Consider the following 16,486-nt stretch of genomic DNA (forward strand, 5'->3'; position numbering starts at 1 on the left):
AAGTTTAAATTTTTTTTTTTATATAAAATTAATACATTTTTATAGGAATGATTTGAAATTTAATTCAAAATTAATCAATTTAAATTTGAGTTGAGACTAAATGGATTTTTTTTGTTTTTCAAATTTATGTCAAAATATGCTCTCATCTTTTATTAGATCATATAAATTATAAATGAAAATTTAAAATAATTAACATTTTAAATATTAATTTAATTGAAAAAGTCTAATATTACTCGAGAGAAATATGACTCTCATTTTTGCCATGCGATAATGATTTTATCTTACACAAAATTTAATGAGCGTGCATTAGAGAAGGTGATACTCAAGGTTTTAAAAATTGATCCGAACCGACCGGTTTGACTGGCTCAATCATGAACCAGTCAATTGTCCGATCTGGTTCAATTTAAAAGCTGGTTTCGTAGCGATACAGCCTGAGCTAGCCGGCTAAACCGACAATTTAACCTTCGAAAGAATCGGCCGGTTCTACAATTTTTTTCTTAAAATAAAGTATAAACGATATATTTTACTTTATTAAATTCTTTTAAAAATTTTAATTTTCTTAAATAGTAATTGAGATTAATTACAATATGATCTATGCATGACATCTAACAAAATATGTTTTGTTAAAAAGTGTGAACTTTACACTATATAAAGAGTTAAGAGACAATTATCTCAAACTTCTCAATGATGTGAGACTAAAAAAGTTGCATTAACACTATATGAGCATGAATGTGAGTTTGAGATTTAATGGGCTATGAATTTGGCTAGTTGGGTCGTGAATTTGGGCTGATTTGACAGCAAATTTTTTTAATTTGTATTATAAATTAGTATATTATAAATTTGTTATAATGTATATTATAAGAATTAATAATATAAATTTTTAATATTATAAATTTATATATTATTTTAAATATTATTCTTATTATAAATTTGTTATAATATATATTATAAGAATCATATTTATTATCAATTTAATTAAATGTAAAAGTTAATTATAATTAAATTATTATATATTCATAAATATAATATAATTAAACTATATGTCTAATAATTTAATTATAGTATATAATTATATTCATCATTTCAATTTAATTTAATTATTTAATAATTTAGTTATATTTATAGTTAATCTTTTAAAATTATGGAATTTAAATTCTTAGAATTATGAGGTTCAAGGTTAGATTATCATAATTATTATATTAATTTTTAATGATATTATTATTTATTATATCATTCAGATCGTTTGAATCATGAACATCTACTTCTTCAAATTCATTGTTGAGTTAGATTTTCACAATCTTAATGATATTGATGGATTTAACAAAGCTTTAATTTACTTCCCTCATCAATTTCAACTACAACAATAAATTAGTATTGGGGAGCGCCTCCTTCTTTGTTTGGTGGGGGCCGCCATAATCCATTGAAGTTTAGTAAAATATAAGAAATATTGTTGAATAAAAAAAAAAGTTTTTATTTTTAATCTAAATTTATATTTAAGTTTGGCCTTAAGATATATGAAGAAAAGCAAGACAGCAGTTTACATAATATATTAAAATATATTATTCTTCTATTTTATTCTTATTATTTATATATGAAAGTTAGATATAAAATATTAAAGATTTCAGTGGTAGATACGTAAATAAGAAATATAAACCCTAAGGGCTGTTGGTATCGGATTTGATTTAACCCGCGAAGTCGCCTGTGCGCTTCAGGCCGTCCGAAGCGTGAGCGTCCTGTTAACCTCCGGGAAGTGGAAGCCGAGTTTCGCGGCTGTGAGGTAGGGTTTGGTCTGTGACATGAGCTTCCTTCTGAACACTTTGACGACGAAGCGGGAAGTGGACACGGCGATCCGAGACACCCTCGACAAGGTTCTCGTCCTCCGCTTTGGCCGCGCCTCGGAGCCCGTTTGTCTCCAGCTCGACGACATAGTGAGTACAGATTTTCCTATATAAATTCGTTATGTTTGATGCTTGTGATTTTTTCGATTCTTGTTTCTGATTGTGCGTGTGGGCTTGTTTGGTTGACGGTAGGATTTTAGTAAAATTGGATTTGTTGAATCGGTTTAGTAAATGCTGGTGGTAGAGCTGTTTGGTTGCAGTTTTTTGAGGGATTTAATACATCTGCTGAATTAAATTTCTTAAATCTCAGTTTTTCGTGATTTGATAAATCCTGGATTTGAGGCAATATTATCGAATCCCATTAAATTCAGGGTTTAATTTAGGCGATATTTTTAAGCTCTTTATTAGGTTTTTGGCAAATTATATCTAAAATCTCCAACTGTCAGTTAAAACAAGCAACCAAACATGGTTTTTTGTGCATTGGAAATGTCGATCAGGAATCCAGGTTTTTTTATTTTAATAGATGTATGTGTGTGGAAAATTGTTGATATCAAGGGTTATTATATTTATTGAATGGGGATTATCTTTGATTAGTGGTTATTGATGATACATGTATTAGTTATGCAGTTCAAATTCACTCAATTATCAACCTTTTTTTTAATTTTAAATTCGGTGGCCACCAAACTCAAGATTTATTCCCACTTGATTGTTCATGATTGGTGATTATCAAACTCAAGTTCCATTCACACTTAACTCTTTACACATACAATATCATTTTGCCCAATAAAAGAGGAATAAACAAGTGTTGCATAACACCCATAACAAAAGCAACTGGAAGGGGAGGAAGAGAAAGGGAGGGGGGAAGGATTTTTTTTTTGGGTGCATGTAGAAGTATGCCTTCAACTTATTCAAGAAGATCAAGTGTTGCTATTTTCAAATTTAGCCAGAGGAAAAGCTATTAGTCATCGTAAATAGTAGCTCTTATTTAGGCTCTTCTAATAGAGAGGGGATGAGACTAACTACAAGAATAGTAACATCTCCTTCTCCCTTCAACCTTAATCTTTGCAGCAAATAGTTTCATTCTCTGTGCTAAATAAAATAATATCCGTCTCTTTATCTCCAGTTTGATATGAAGTGTAATATCATAATATACTCCTTTTTGCAGCTTTATATATTATTTGGTTTCAATGCGATCGCATACATAGGTGAATTATCAAACCAAGTAATATTATGTGTATTGTTATCATAATCGTTGATGTGCTTATTCTCTATGTTTATTTGGTCTAGTTCAAAGTTTTATTAACCTCACAACTAGTATCAAATTGAGGTTATAAGGAGTGCAATGACTATGATTCTTAAGATCAGGAGATCCAATGACACAAAAAATTGTAGGTTTTTTGGGAAGCAATATACAAGGTATTCAAATCTAATAAAGTTTATTAAAAGCTCTTATGCGGCATTTACAAATGTATTGGATGATGACCTAAGAAGATATAAAAGAGTTAAATGAGAATTTTTTTAGCGATTTAGCTATATTTGACAAATAAGGTCTTGATATAGGTTTTAGAGGAAACAATCACATAATGTTTGTGGCTAAAGATGGACAAATTATATCATAAACAAAGATTATGTTTGCTCCATATGCAATAAGGTACGTTGAGCAAATATATTCATTCAATTCTATTATTCAATATTTAAGAATTATTGATGATGAGGATCAAAATCATCAAACATTTTTCTTACCTTATTATTTATCTTGTTCTTACAAATACTTTTGAGATACCGTGTTGTATAGTTGTTGCCCAATAAGTTAAGATGATGTCTAGAATTCACTTCTTTCAAAGGAGTTGATTTTTAAGCTCGAGGGAGGTGTCAACCAGCTAAAGGTTTATTGCTTGTTTTAGGGTGATTTTATGTGTTAGAGCCTCTTCTAATCATGGCAGTACTAAATCTTAGAGCAAATTAAAAAAAAAAAAATCCTTATTTCTATGGTAAAAAGAAAACGATACATAAAGAAGAATTTTTTTTTCTTGAATAAACAAGAGCATGGAGTAGAGGAAAACCACAAAGAGGATAAATGTTATTGAAGACTTTTCTAGCTTTTATATCATGACTAAAGACAACACATGTAAATAGCACTTGATTTTACATTCCATCTGTTTTAATCATGCATGCTTTGATTTAAATATGTTTTTCATATATGAACTAAGTTTTGGTTGCTATGCTTATATGATAAATGGAGTTGTGTGAAAGGTTAGAGATTATAGTACTGTGAAGTTGATGGCACATAGTAGTGTAGTTGCATCATTGGCTACAATAAATTATGTACTAGATTTAAAGAAAAATCTATTATTCTTAAGTGCTCATAGTGTTTATTGGGTATGACAATCTAGGTTACCTGAAACAAATTAAGAAGTGGAAAAAATGGCAGAAAATAGCTCATTAAACTAAAAGTCATGTAGTTGATTGGGTATGACAATAAAAGGTTTTTCGGTATCCAATTTTAGGCAGTATTTAAGCAAATATTTGGCTTAAATATCGCCAAATATTTTTTAAAAGACTTTAAATCCTACTAGTTTTGTGAATCCAATTTCAACCCTGTTATTTGTTAAATCTCACCATTCACAAGATTTAGAGAGTTGGAGTTCTTTTTGTTGCAAATATCTATCTCGAAACAAATAACCACACACTTTATTAGGATTTAAGTATTGTCATGCCAAACAATTTTTCATATTTTATTTTTCTCAAGATTTACTAAATTCAAGTTTATATTATTTACTAAATTTTACTTTTAGTCAAACAATTTGTGAGAGTAAAAACATTATGGAGAAAAAACATTATGGGTTGATTTATCTACGTCATCTTTGGTGATGAAAACTCTTTCAAAGAGTAAATTGTGGCCAGGATCTAAGAGGACTCGAGCTTGTTGCTATAATTCATTATTTGTAACCCGTGAAATAGATGGTAGATGAAACAATAGAAAAATAGTGGAACATTGTTAGATTTATCCGCAAAAAAAATAAAATAAAATAAAACAAGCAGATTTTTTGCGGACATTCCACTTGTTATTGGTGCTAAAATTCGCCAATATTCTACTGGTATTATTGGCTAGAAACAATCCAATGAAAAAATATATATATTGATAATGCAAAATTCTTGGTGAATTTCTCCCTTAATCACCAGAACTCCACAACCAATCCCGCCTGCCATCGCAATTGCCTACCCCAATAATGGCTTGTTGCATCTATCTTGCTTGAGGCAATTGCTTGTCGCATCTGGCTTTTGTTTTCCTTCATATCCAAGCAAAGCCATCAAGGCTTCAAACTCTATGGTCATAGCCTTGTAGGAGGCAAATATTTCATGAATTAGTTTTGGATGATATTGAAAGAAATAATGTAAGATTTTGGAGAGGATGTGGATTTGTTATGACAAAATTATCTGATATTTTATGATTGGGGTTTATTTTTAGAGTAATTGATGCAAGCAAAAAGTTGGGAAAAGCCCCAAATTTTTGCAAGCAAGAATGAGACTCTTCCATGTTACAGGTACTCTACCATGGAGAGCTTAGCAGTTTTTTTTTTTTTTTTTTTTTTTTTTTTTAATGGAGAGCTTAGCAGTTAATTCAAGATATTATAAATAAAAAACCCTTATCAGAAATTATAGTAATGGAAGTCCGTGGAGGCGGATAACATTTTGAATGAACAATCTTCTAAGTGTGATGCATCGCTAGTGGAATTGGAAAAGGAGTTAATCATATTTAAAAATGATATGCAATTACAAAGAGAAAATCACGTCCATGAGTATTGTTAAGCAGTCTGAAAAAAAAAAATATTACTGCACCTTGACAATTAGAGGCTTGCCTTATTAAATTTATTTTTGGAAAGTGAATTCTTGGATTAAATAATGTTTTGAACTTTATGCAGAATCTCTTCGCCATTTTCACATTATACATCATGGCAAACGCGTTCTGGTCACATTTTTATCTTTTTGGTTTGTTTTCAAATCATGCTTGGTATTTAAAATTTTTTTTGGTTATTTATTGCTGCGGTGCTACCTTGTTTACAATATTTAACTATTACTTTCTGCCTACTCTTTTCCTAACTTTTTTGTTTCCACCCCATTCCTTGAACAGCTTGCGAAGTCCTCTCGAGAGATTAGTAAATTTGCAGTTATAGCTTTAGTAGATATTGATGCTGAGGAGGTTCAAGTTTATGCCAAGTATTTTGATATAGTACTAATTCCTTCGACTGTGTTTTTCTTCAATGCGCATCACATGAAGATGGACTCTGGGTACTTTTTTTTTTTTCACTCAACATCTAGTTCTACCGTCACTGTACATTTAACTTCAGTTGAAGTAATTATATATACTAAGAAATTATTATCAACACATTACGAACATAGATCAATATAATGCATCCGAGTTGTATTTGGCATTCCTATGTTGTGTGTGTGTGTGTGTATATATATACAATGAATTCAAATTTACTGAATTTGTATTGATGATGATTCAGGACTGCTGATCATACAAAATGGGTGGGCTCTTTTCAATGTAAGCAAGATTTCATAGACGTGGTAGAGGTTAGTTGCCATTACTAGTTATGTAAGAGTTGGCTAATATGGATTGCGTGATATCACCTTACATATGTAATCTACCTCGTTTGGGACAACTTTCTTACTGCTTCTTAAAGTTACTTTTTTTTATTAAAAAGTTGCTTTAAAAAGCAGTAAGAAAGCCGTCCCAAACGAAACCTTAATAATTATTATCCTACTTTTTCCTAAAGGCATGCTTTCCTACATGAAATCATCTAAGAACCTTGATAGCTATTGCAAGCTCAGTTTCTTTCAAAGACATAGAATTTAACCTTGAGTAGGCTCGACTTTGGCTTGTTGATTGGATCCTGACCAGACGTTTTTTAACAAGAAGAAACTTATTTTGTATATTTTAGATAATACTAACAGTTTCAAGTATCAATGAACTTTGATGACAGGCCATATTTCGAGGTGCAATGAAAGGTAAGCTGATAGTTAGCTGTCCTCTCCCTCCAGAGCAAATACCCAGATTCCAGCTTCTTTTCAAGGGTCTATAATTATACCCTGCTGTAAGTTTTTTTATAGCTATGCCTATTATAAATCTGATAGCTTACATTGAATTACTTATCAGATGCTATAAACTATTTGAGCTAAATTAGGTCTATAATCTTTAAATGAAATATTTAATAGTTCCAAAATACAATTTCACTTACCTTGTGGAGTAAAATTGGAAATAGTTTCTCGATTATTTGTATATGATTAATTTAATTTTAGGCTTTATTTGAGGTAGCTTTCTTATTCTGTTTTCTAAAACGGTTTTTTAGTATAGAAATTTTTTGAACTAAAAAATTTGTATTAAAAAATTGTTTTAAAAAACAGTAAGAAAGCTGCCTCAAATGAAGTCTTAGAGTAGTATGGTACTCCAATTTAGGCTTTATTTGGGATGATTTTTTTACTGCTTCTTAAAATAATTTTTTAGTACAAAATTTAAATTTTTTGTATGGAAAAACTACTTTATGAAACATGAAAAAAGCCGTTCTAAACAAAACCTAAGTATTTTGATCATACAAAATTGAATTATAATGAGTTATTTTGAGATAATTTTGTATAGTTGAGTTCTTGATTTAGAGCAATTGGATACTTTATGATTAAATTGATCGCATGCAAACAGTCTAAAATTATTTTGAAAATTTTGTCTGTATAATATTATGTTTAGCTATATCGTTAAATATGATTAATTAATTCCTATAATGAATTGTGTGGCACAGATGAATAAAAGCACAAAACACCAATGATCAACGAAAACTATCACATTATATACGCCAAACTTGGCTTTGTGTAACTCTGTCAAAAAACAGTTCAAGTCAGACAGGCACTCTTTTCATATTATTAGATCATTAAAAGGAACTTTTATTTGGTCCGGTGAAAGGACGTAGAGCTACGTTCGGCCGGCACTAAATCATGCCACGTAGCAGACACAAAACCACGTATTTGTCGATTTTGCTCGGCAATAACGAGAAATATTATTATGTGAAGACAAATACCGAGTAATACCGAGTTTTTTCTAGAAAAATTCGGTATTACTCGATATTGCTTGGTATTACTCGGTATTGGTCTTCACAGAACGATATTTCTCATTATTGCCAAGCAATACCTAGCAATACTGAGCAAACACCGAGCAAATATCGGGTAACTCAGTGGTGACTGCATGTAGAGCTACGTCCGGTCACCGGACCTAATAATTGTTCCATTAAAAGGCATTCGCCTGCTTATGCTTTCTCTTAGGGACGAAACGCCTAACCCACAAATGCTTTCCATTTATTAAAAATTTGGCTTTGTAATGGCCATTCAGGATGGCTAATACCGTTGATAACGAGTAAAATGAAACTTGGGCGAATAGGGGCTGCTGTCTCCTTCCTCCCACCTGCTCGACTTTCACCCTTTCAACTTCACCATAATTCCTGCCCATTTTAGAAAAAAACACTAATGATTATTATATTTTTTTTTTGTCAAAATTTACCATATATATATATACAGAGAGAGAGAGAGAGAGTTTTTATTCTTTCAAGAGGAGATGGTATCATTCTCCTGCAAATTTATTTTGATGGTTATTATTTTATAACAAATAAAAATGGGCTGATTTTTATTATTTTTTATAATAATTTGACTATTTAATAAAATGTGAGATAAAAGATTGATTATTCAATGTGGAAGCCCTATTGAATAAAGAACTTTGTAATGAATTTACTAAATAGTGTAACTATATAGTCTAAATATCACAAATAATTTAAGCATTCTAATTATATATTTTAATATTTTGCAAAGAATGCTTAAGGTAATTTTCTTGTTTTTTTTTTTCGGAAATAAAGCATGTGAATGTCCAAATCCAAAGTTACAATCTAAATATGTGAGAGATAAATAATAAATTCATAATCAACTCATGAGTTGTGAATATTTCATTTCATTTTTGTCAATACAAATAAAATTTCTTCTTTAGAAGGATATAATTAAGATAATTTAATTAGTAATAAATGTGTGCTTATTAATTGAGTATATATTATACCAAAATAGATTGCTTTGATGCTTTTAAAGTATATATTTAGAAGATTGGGTCATTTATCGTGAAATATTTTTTAATAATCCATTTTAAATTTTGAATGTCTGAGATTTAAATTATTTAAAAGGTATTTATTTACTATATCCATCACAATTTTTATTTATTAGTTACTTATAAATCTTTGCTATTCAAATTTTATGTGTGAGAGAATAAATGGCCCTCTATATATATATATAATTAGTAGGCTTCTAAGAATGATGGTTTTGTCAAGATTTCCTTTAACCAAAAGTATTCACATTCCTTAAAATGTGTAACCCCACTTGGAATAAAATATTCTATAGTGAATTTGTTGAAGAAAAGTTAAGAGCATTCATTTTTATGCACTTGATGAAAAACTCACATTTGACTAAGTTAATTCTCCAAGGATAAATGAACTATACTTGAACACAATCTAACTTGTTTAATTAAATTCACAAATAAGTTTGTCTTTTATGGAAAGGTATCTTCACCATCCATGAAATTCTTCTTGAGGCTTTAACTTAGCTAATGATTGACCTTTCTCCTTGCTTGAGCTATAATGAACCCGTTTCTTTTTAAGGAAAAAAAATATTTGTACCGTTTTATGATAAAGTGGCACTCAAAATGTATAAGCCTTTTGTGCTCTCACTCACTATTGAATTCACTAGAAGTTATCCTTCTTCGGATGTGCTCCAATGATTTTCCACCCATTTGGGTTTGCTTTTGGCTTTTCGAACTAGTCAATATATATGATTTTCTCACTTTATTATTATGTTAGCTAGATAGCGATATGCTCTAAAATTTTTTCAAAAAATTTATTCCATTAGCCTTATTTAAATTAAACTTTCTAAATGACCGCCTATTATTGATGTTAATCATTATTTGATCATCATTGATTTAGATCTCTCTGCGAAGATTGTGATTTTTGAACATAAATCATATATATTTATTTACCTTTGAGAAGTTTTTGGTAATTATGTATAAGTAAATACACCTATGAATTTAACTTCTTGATTGTCAATTTCTTATATTCTTGTTGAGATAGACATCTATAATAAATAGAATATCATGTGTTAGATTTGATACTAATGAATCTTTCTTTACACTACATATGAAATTCAAATAAAAAAAAAAAACATTTGTTATTTTTCATCAAGAATATATTCCTTCCCAAAATAAAGAATGGAAGAAATGACCCATTTTTATCATAATTTTGATAAGCTAATACAATTTTGGGATGTAAGTACCTCATATGTTAGAACTAGTAACCCTTCTATATTAAAAATGATTTAAATTACCCCTTAGATTACTTACATTGGCACTCCTCAATCTAATGAATATGTTGATGATCCTACTACCAATTACTTACCTCCTTTTATATTTCTTGGTGAAACTATTGATGGTACTTTTTCACATGCTTGTAAGAGTGGCAAGAACAAGAAATTTGTAAAACTTAATGCACTTTTGCATTTTACTATTCTTACTCTTACCAATGTTTGCAATAGAATATTTGTAGCATTGTTATGGCACCAATTAAGAATATGCTAAAAATCCTCATAATAATTTACAATATCAAAATTGTCATTATTTTGACTCGATAAATTATTGACACGTGAGTCGAGTTCGACGGGCTTACGAGTCAAGCTTGAGAAAGCCTGACTCGACTCGTTTAAAAAAATATTAGTATAAAATGCATTTAAAATTTATTAGCATTCAAGATTTTTAACTACAATACTGTTAAAAAACTCTCCTTTTTCTATTAAATTATTCTTCATTAAATCTAAAATTTTTAATCATTTTACTATAATAATTACTTAAATCATAATTATTTTCTCTCTTTCTTAGTGAATAACCAGACTCGTAAGCCAACTTGAACTCGATTAATTAATCAAACTCTAGCTCAAACTAGAGGTGACTCGAGCTCGGCTCTACTCATTCACACCCTTTCATTAATTAGTGATCAATGTACAACCAATTATTTTATTAATATATTTCCTTAGAAAAAATTTTCCCTATAAGATATATATACACAAACACTCTATGCCTAACAAGAATCAAAATTAAAAAAAAAAAAAAAAAGGAAAATCAATAGGATGAAAATTGATGATGGTTATAGACCGTGGAGCTGTGATGATGGTTAAAGAATTAAAATCAAATCATAGGAAAATGTAAAAAAAAAAAAAAAAAAAATTAATAAAGAATAAATATATATATGTTTACCTGATGAAGAAACTATACAATTCCTCTTCTGTAAGCGGATATCCATTAGAAAAGGTGACAAAAAGCATCCTCTCTTCACGTGGAATGTCGCTGCGATATTCTCCTCCTGGCTTTGCATGCATAAATGATTCTTTATTTCTCTGATCTTCTGTATAAAAACACGATATCCAAGGCTTCACTTCTTCTTTCAAGCCAATCATCTGTGATTTGTCATATCTTCTAGCTTCATTTCCACTAGAGCCTTCACCATGAGGCACATAAAGCAATCCATCCACTTCACTTAGGTAAACACAACTTAAACCATGACCTATCATCTCGACTCCCCGCCGTGCTTCTACTTGGCTCGCTGCCTTCTCGTGAAGGTCGGTGAGGGCTTTGTAACATACATTAGAAAGATAGTAGTGTATTCCATTGATGGCATTTTTTTGGAAGGAGGTAGAAGTGGGATTTGGGTTGGGATTGGTTAGGAGGGCGTCAAGAAAGGAAAGGGCCGTGTGGGCGGCGGAGCGGAGAGAGCTTTTGGTCATAGAGGCGATTTTGTTGATGAGGTTTTTGTGGTGGCCATCTTCCTCAAGCCAGAGCCAAAAGGCAATGAGGTGGAGGGAGCAGGAGGGGTCGATGTAGAGATCGAAGGCGAGGCGAGTATAGAGATTGCGCTCACCTGCATGAAAGGAATTTGGATTGGGATTGGTTAGGAGGGCGTCAAGAAAGGAGAGGGCCGTGTGGGCGGCAGAGCGGAGAGAGCTTTTGGTCATAGAGGCGATTTTGTTGATGAGGTTTTTGTGGTGGCCATCTTCCTCAAGCCAGAGCCAAAAGGCAATGAGGTGGAGGGAGCAGGAGGGGTCGATGTAGAGATCGAAGATGAGACGAGTATAGAGATTGCGCTCACCGGCATGAAAGGAGTGGATGGCCTTGATAGGCAAGGAGGAGGAGTCCATGGATTGGTGATTGAGATCGATGTAGTGGAAGATATGGGGGAATGAATGGAAATAAATTGTGTGGTAATGTATTAGGGTCTAGCTTTAGTGCATTGAAGGAAGAAGATTTTCTTCCAAGTTTTGTACTCTTTGAAACGCTTGGTATGGAGTGAATGGGAGAGAAGGCCTGAATCTAGTTGACATTTAAATTATATGGCCAAAATAAGCAAGAGTGAATTCTATTAATTCAACATTACTCTCTCCTTTTCTCTCTCTACAATAATTATATTATGATAAGATAAATATATCAATATAAAATGATATTTTCTTAAAATATGAAGTATTTTGGACTAAATTATTTGACTTTTTAGTAAATACATAATATAACACAATGATAGTTATCATTGTTTTCAAAAGCAATGTAAATGTTCTAAAATTCATAGAAAATTTCATCCTATATTGGACAAATATTTTCATATCATGACATATTATATATATAGACATGCTAATATTATATTTTCCTCTATAATTACTCTCTCTCTCTCTCTCTCTATGTATATATAATTCATCTCCTCATTCATCCCCCTTCTACCACATGGGATTAATGCTTCAGTGTCATCATGTATATCTAAATAAATGATAACATGATAGAATTATCAACCAGACATTAAATTATAATAAATAAAATTTGTTATATTCTATCTCTTGATTGAAGGAAATTAGAAATCAATAGTTTGAATAGTAAAATTAATATTTTTAAAAGTATAAAAAAACTAATAAATAATATTTTGTATATATCAAAATATTATGGAATGGGAGAACATTTCCAATTTTTAAAAAGAATAAATAATATTAATATTTTAAATTTATCAAAATGTAATATTGTAGGAATTTTTATTATGGAAAATAAAATCATGATTATTTTTTAAATTGGTCAAAATTTTCAATTTATAAAAATGATATGCAATTTAATATATTATGGATTTATGGAATAGGTGACGAAATAGAATGATTTGATTTAGATTTTCTGATAATAATCAATCATTAATATATTAAATAAGATAACTAAAATTAATTTTGAAATCATTAATGATTATTAATTAATTATTCTGCATATTGATTAATTTACAAAGATTTACATGCATGTTTCTTTAAAATTCCATATGTATATATGATTGATTAGATTAATTATTTTTATTATATATTATCTTATAATTAAGTAATTTAGTCTTAAAATTTGAATCCATTGGATTAGTTAAATTATTTACATGAATTTTGATATAATAATATATTATACTATACTTTATATGATTATAATTATGTTCACATCACTTTCACTCAATTTCCTCATGATTATAGCTCAAATTATAGAGAATCATCGCCGTTGTGCTCGACGCAACACATTCCCATACAAATTTTATGAAGAAAATTTTTTAGGAATCATTTGCAAGTTATTAATAAATTTTTATGATCCAAATTACATATAGGACAAATGAACAAATAGAGGTCGAGCCAAATTCAAGGCAACTCCACCATACATTTTGTAGAAATTGAATAATTAATCAATTACATCATTTTGATTTTTTTTTTTCAAACAAATCATCCATACTTCAACCTAATTCTGTTTAAGAATAATTCGCATTATATAAGATATTGATGATATTTTATAAATGTATTATGTATTAAGTACAAAGAATCATTAGTCACTAAAATGATATATATATATATATATATATATATATATATATATGAAAAAAAAAAATCTACACTTGTATTAGATAGAAACTTTGCTAGTGACATTTAGTATCAATTATCTATGATGCTTCAGTTTTATTATCTTTCATTTTGATGTGGTGAAGCAAATTTCCCATGCTATGAATAGTTTAATTGATTTGGCAATAGGACTTCTCACACAATTCAATTTTTTCTCTTTGGCTTAAAGCTCTCCATTATTGCCATAAATCATTTGCCTTTTTCCTCATGGCAGCCTAAGATATTCTATTCTATTCTCATTATCAACAACACTCGTAGACTCATCAGGGCCTATTCATCATCATTGAGCCTGCTCGTTGCCTTCATCCCCCTCCAGCCTATCAATAGGTGGCATGTGTTTGAATTAATAAGAGCATTGTATTGACATTATGTGTGGTTTGTAAATTATTTTTAATGCAGTCTTGTTAAATAAAGGGTGATGAGGTGTAGTTGGGGGGACCCCTGAATTTCTTTTGTATGAGATCTATAGTTCTTTTTTTCTTTGATCTCTTTAGTCTCATTGCACTCTCGATTCTTGTATAGGTTTTAGCTCATCGGGTTGACCTGCTAGTCGAATATTATCGATGGATAAATTCATATTCAACATCTTCTTAGGTGCAATATAATGAGTGTAGATTGATGCCAAGGATGAGAAGATAGGCCCAACACAATGAGTGACTTATATAATAGCTTTCAATATACATAGAGAACGCCAAATTCACTACCCATGTGACCTGCATATGATGAAAGAGTGAATCATGAAGAAGATCCAAGATGCTTTGGGTATCCTCCAAGGGCAAGTGTGAGTCGATAGTATCCTTGAGGGATCTTCTAACTCGATAGCTCATCGTAGGTGCTCAAAGAAAGCACTTGTAAAACCCTTAAAAAGCTGATTTTTTTAGTGTTGTTAGTCCCGGACGAACTGACCTTAGTCCCGGACGAACTGAAGAAAATTGTGAAGAATCTGTCATTTTCGTCTGGACGAACCTATAAGAGTCAGGACGAACCGAACAGAGAGCATCGTCCAGGGACGAAATAATTGGAATTAATTTTCGTCTCTACGATCCGTGTCCAGAGGAGTTCGTCCCAGGACGATCTGAGCATCGTCCTGGACGATCCTGCTTGATAAGTATCCGATTTGAGATATTTTGGATCATTTTGAAGAGAGGAAAAGGCAGGAGAGAGAAAGAGAAGGAAAGAGAAAGAAGAAGCCTTATTTCGGAGGCCGCGGAGCGCTTTTCGTCCGACAATGCAGTTGGAAGATTTGTTTGTCTCGCAGTAAGGAATCTGAATCCTATTTCTGATTTCGATGATTTTGAGTTTTGATATTTCTGTGCTCAGTTTTGTGTTTCCGTTACCGAAAAAACGTGCATAATTTTGTATTGACGAAAGTTGTACCGCACAACTTTTGATATGTTTCTGATATGATATTTTTTACACGATTTGAGTATTTTCTACAAAGTTTCTACCGGTTATTTTGAGTTCTGTGTGATTTTTATCAAATAGAAAATTATCAGGATGTTGAAAAATATTGCTTCATTACAAGTAAAGCTTTGTAACGTTATTTTATTCGATTTATGGTAATTTGGTGATTTTCTGAATTTGTGATTTCTGTGTACATTCCGTGTACTGCCGTTATACCGCCGATTTCTCGTACGACCTCTGATTTTCTGAATTGATAATTTGGATGATTGAATATGCATACGAATGTGAATATATGATTGAATTATTATTATTGTTACTGAAAGACAAGTGAAGACTGGTTGAACCATTGGTTGGAGATTGACTTGACCTGTACAGGATGGTGGGCCGACGGGCTTTCTTTTAAAAAGGGTTTGGAGATATCCTCTATTGATCATAGATATAACGATTGGGAGTCATAAGGAGATTATTATGCCGACGGGTAGCCGACGGGCACAGAGTGACGACTCTTATTAAGCCAACGGATATATTTATGGATTCTACAACTGCACTATGGATTTCTACAACAACACTATGGATTATTGACTCGAAAAATTCCTTAATAACCAGTGATTGTACTTGTTCAGTAAGACTATTGTATTAAATTGCATGTGTACAGTATTGATCTATTGATCTCATTATGGATTTTATTGACATTGCCTTGTATGAATTTCCTGATATGAATTGATCTATTGATTACTGATTGATTTATTGATTACCCTACGCATGATTGATATTGATGGATTTTATCGACGGATTTATTGTTAGTGAATGGATTTATTGATTTATTGATATTGACGGATTTATTATATTGAATTGATTTATTATTGAATGGATTTACTGATGGATTTACGGGTTTACTGTTACTGTACGATTTCATTGATATTGATAATGATACTGATATGGATATCGATATTGCATTGACTTATTGATACTATGGACATAGATAATATTGATTCATTGATATTGATTCATTGATACTATGGACATAGATAATATCGATCACGCATTGATTACTGATTTTTTCGTATCTGCATAGATTCACTGATCATGTGCAATTAACTGTTATGGATTTGATTGACTGACATGCATATTGTTTCAATACCGTGCTTTGATTTCAGTTATAGGTATTAGGTGACCTGCTGGGCTTTTTGAAGCTCATTATATGTGGTTAACATATCGAGTTCAAGTAT

General features: G+C 30.8%; 2 protein-coding genes across 2 annotated transcripts; one reads left to right on the forward strand and one right to left on the reverse strand.

Moving 5' to 3' along the window:
• Positions 1–1,652: 1,652 nt before the first annotated feature.
• Positions 1,653–7,080, forward strand: LOC110112284 (thioredoxin-like protein 4B). The gene is made up of 4 exons (XM_020844453.2): positions 1,653–1,928; positions 5,971–6,128; positions 6,350–6,416; positions 6,827–7,080. The coding sequence occupies exons 1-4, from the start codon at positions 1,797–1,799 to the stop codon at positions 6,923–6,925; spliced, it is 456 nt and encodes a 151-aa protein (XP_020700112.1). The 5' UTR covers positions 1,653–1,796; the 3' UTR covers positions 6,926–7,080.
• Positions 7,081–7,992: 912 nt separating this feature from the next.
• LOC110112282 lies at positions 7,993–12,101 on the reverse strand. The gene is made up of 2 exons (XM_028695803.1): positions 11,164–12,101; positions 7,993–8,329 (listed from the first exon to the last, which is right to left on the reverse strand). Exons 1-2 carry the CDS (start codon positions 12,099–12,101, stop codon positions 8,119–8,121), a joined length of 1,149 nt encoding a protein of 382 aa, XP_028551636.1. The 3' UTR covers positions 7,993–8,118.
• Positions 12,102–16,486: the final 4,385 nt, after the last annotated feature.

The sequence above is a fragment of the Dendrobium catenatum genome, unplaced genomic scaffold (assembly GCF_001605985.2).
Source record: "Dendrobium catenatum unplaced genomic scaffold, ASM160598v2 fragScaff_scaffold_676, whole genome shotgun sequence".
Taxonomy (NCBI): domain Eukaryota; kingdom Viridiplantae; phylum Streptophyta; class Magnoliopsida; order Asparagales; family Orchidaceae; genus Dendrobium; species Dendrobium catenatum.

Excerpts from the sequence above, each read along its gene's own strand:
- LOC110112284 (XM_020844453.2), top strand. The coding sequence starts at position 1,797 with ATGAGCTTCCTTCTGAACACTTTGACGACGAAGCGGGAAGTGGACACG. Across the intron at positions 1,929-5,970 it reads GTCTCCAGCTCGACGACATA|CTTGCGAAGTCCTCTCGAGA; the intron begins GTGAGTACAGAT and ends TTCCTTGAACAG. Across the intron at positions 6,417-6,826 it reads ATTTCATAGACGTGGTAGAG|GCCATATTTCGAGGTGCAAT; the intron begins GTTAGTTGCCAT and ends CTTTGATGACAG.
- LOC110112282 (XM_028695803.1), bottom strand. The coding sequence starts at position 12,101 with ATGGACTCCTCCTCCTTGCCTATCAAGGCCATCCACTCCTTTCATGCC. Across the intron at positions 8,330-11,163 it reads TTGTATAGTTTCTTCATCAG|GAATTATGGTGAAGTTGAAA; the intron begins GTAAACATATAT and ends TAAAATGGGCAG.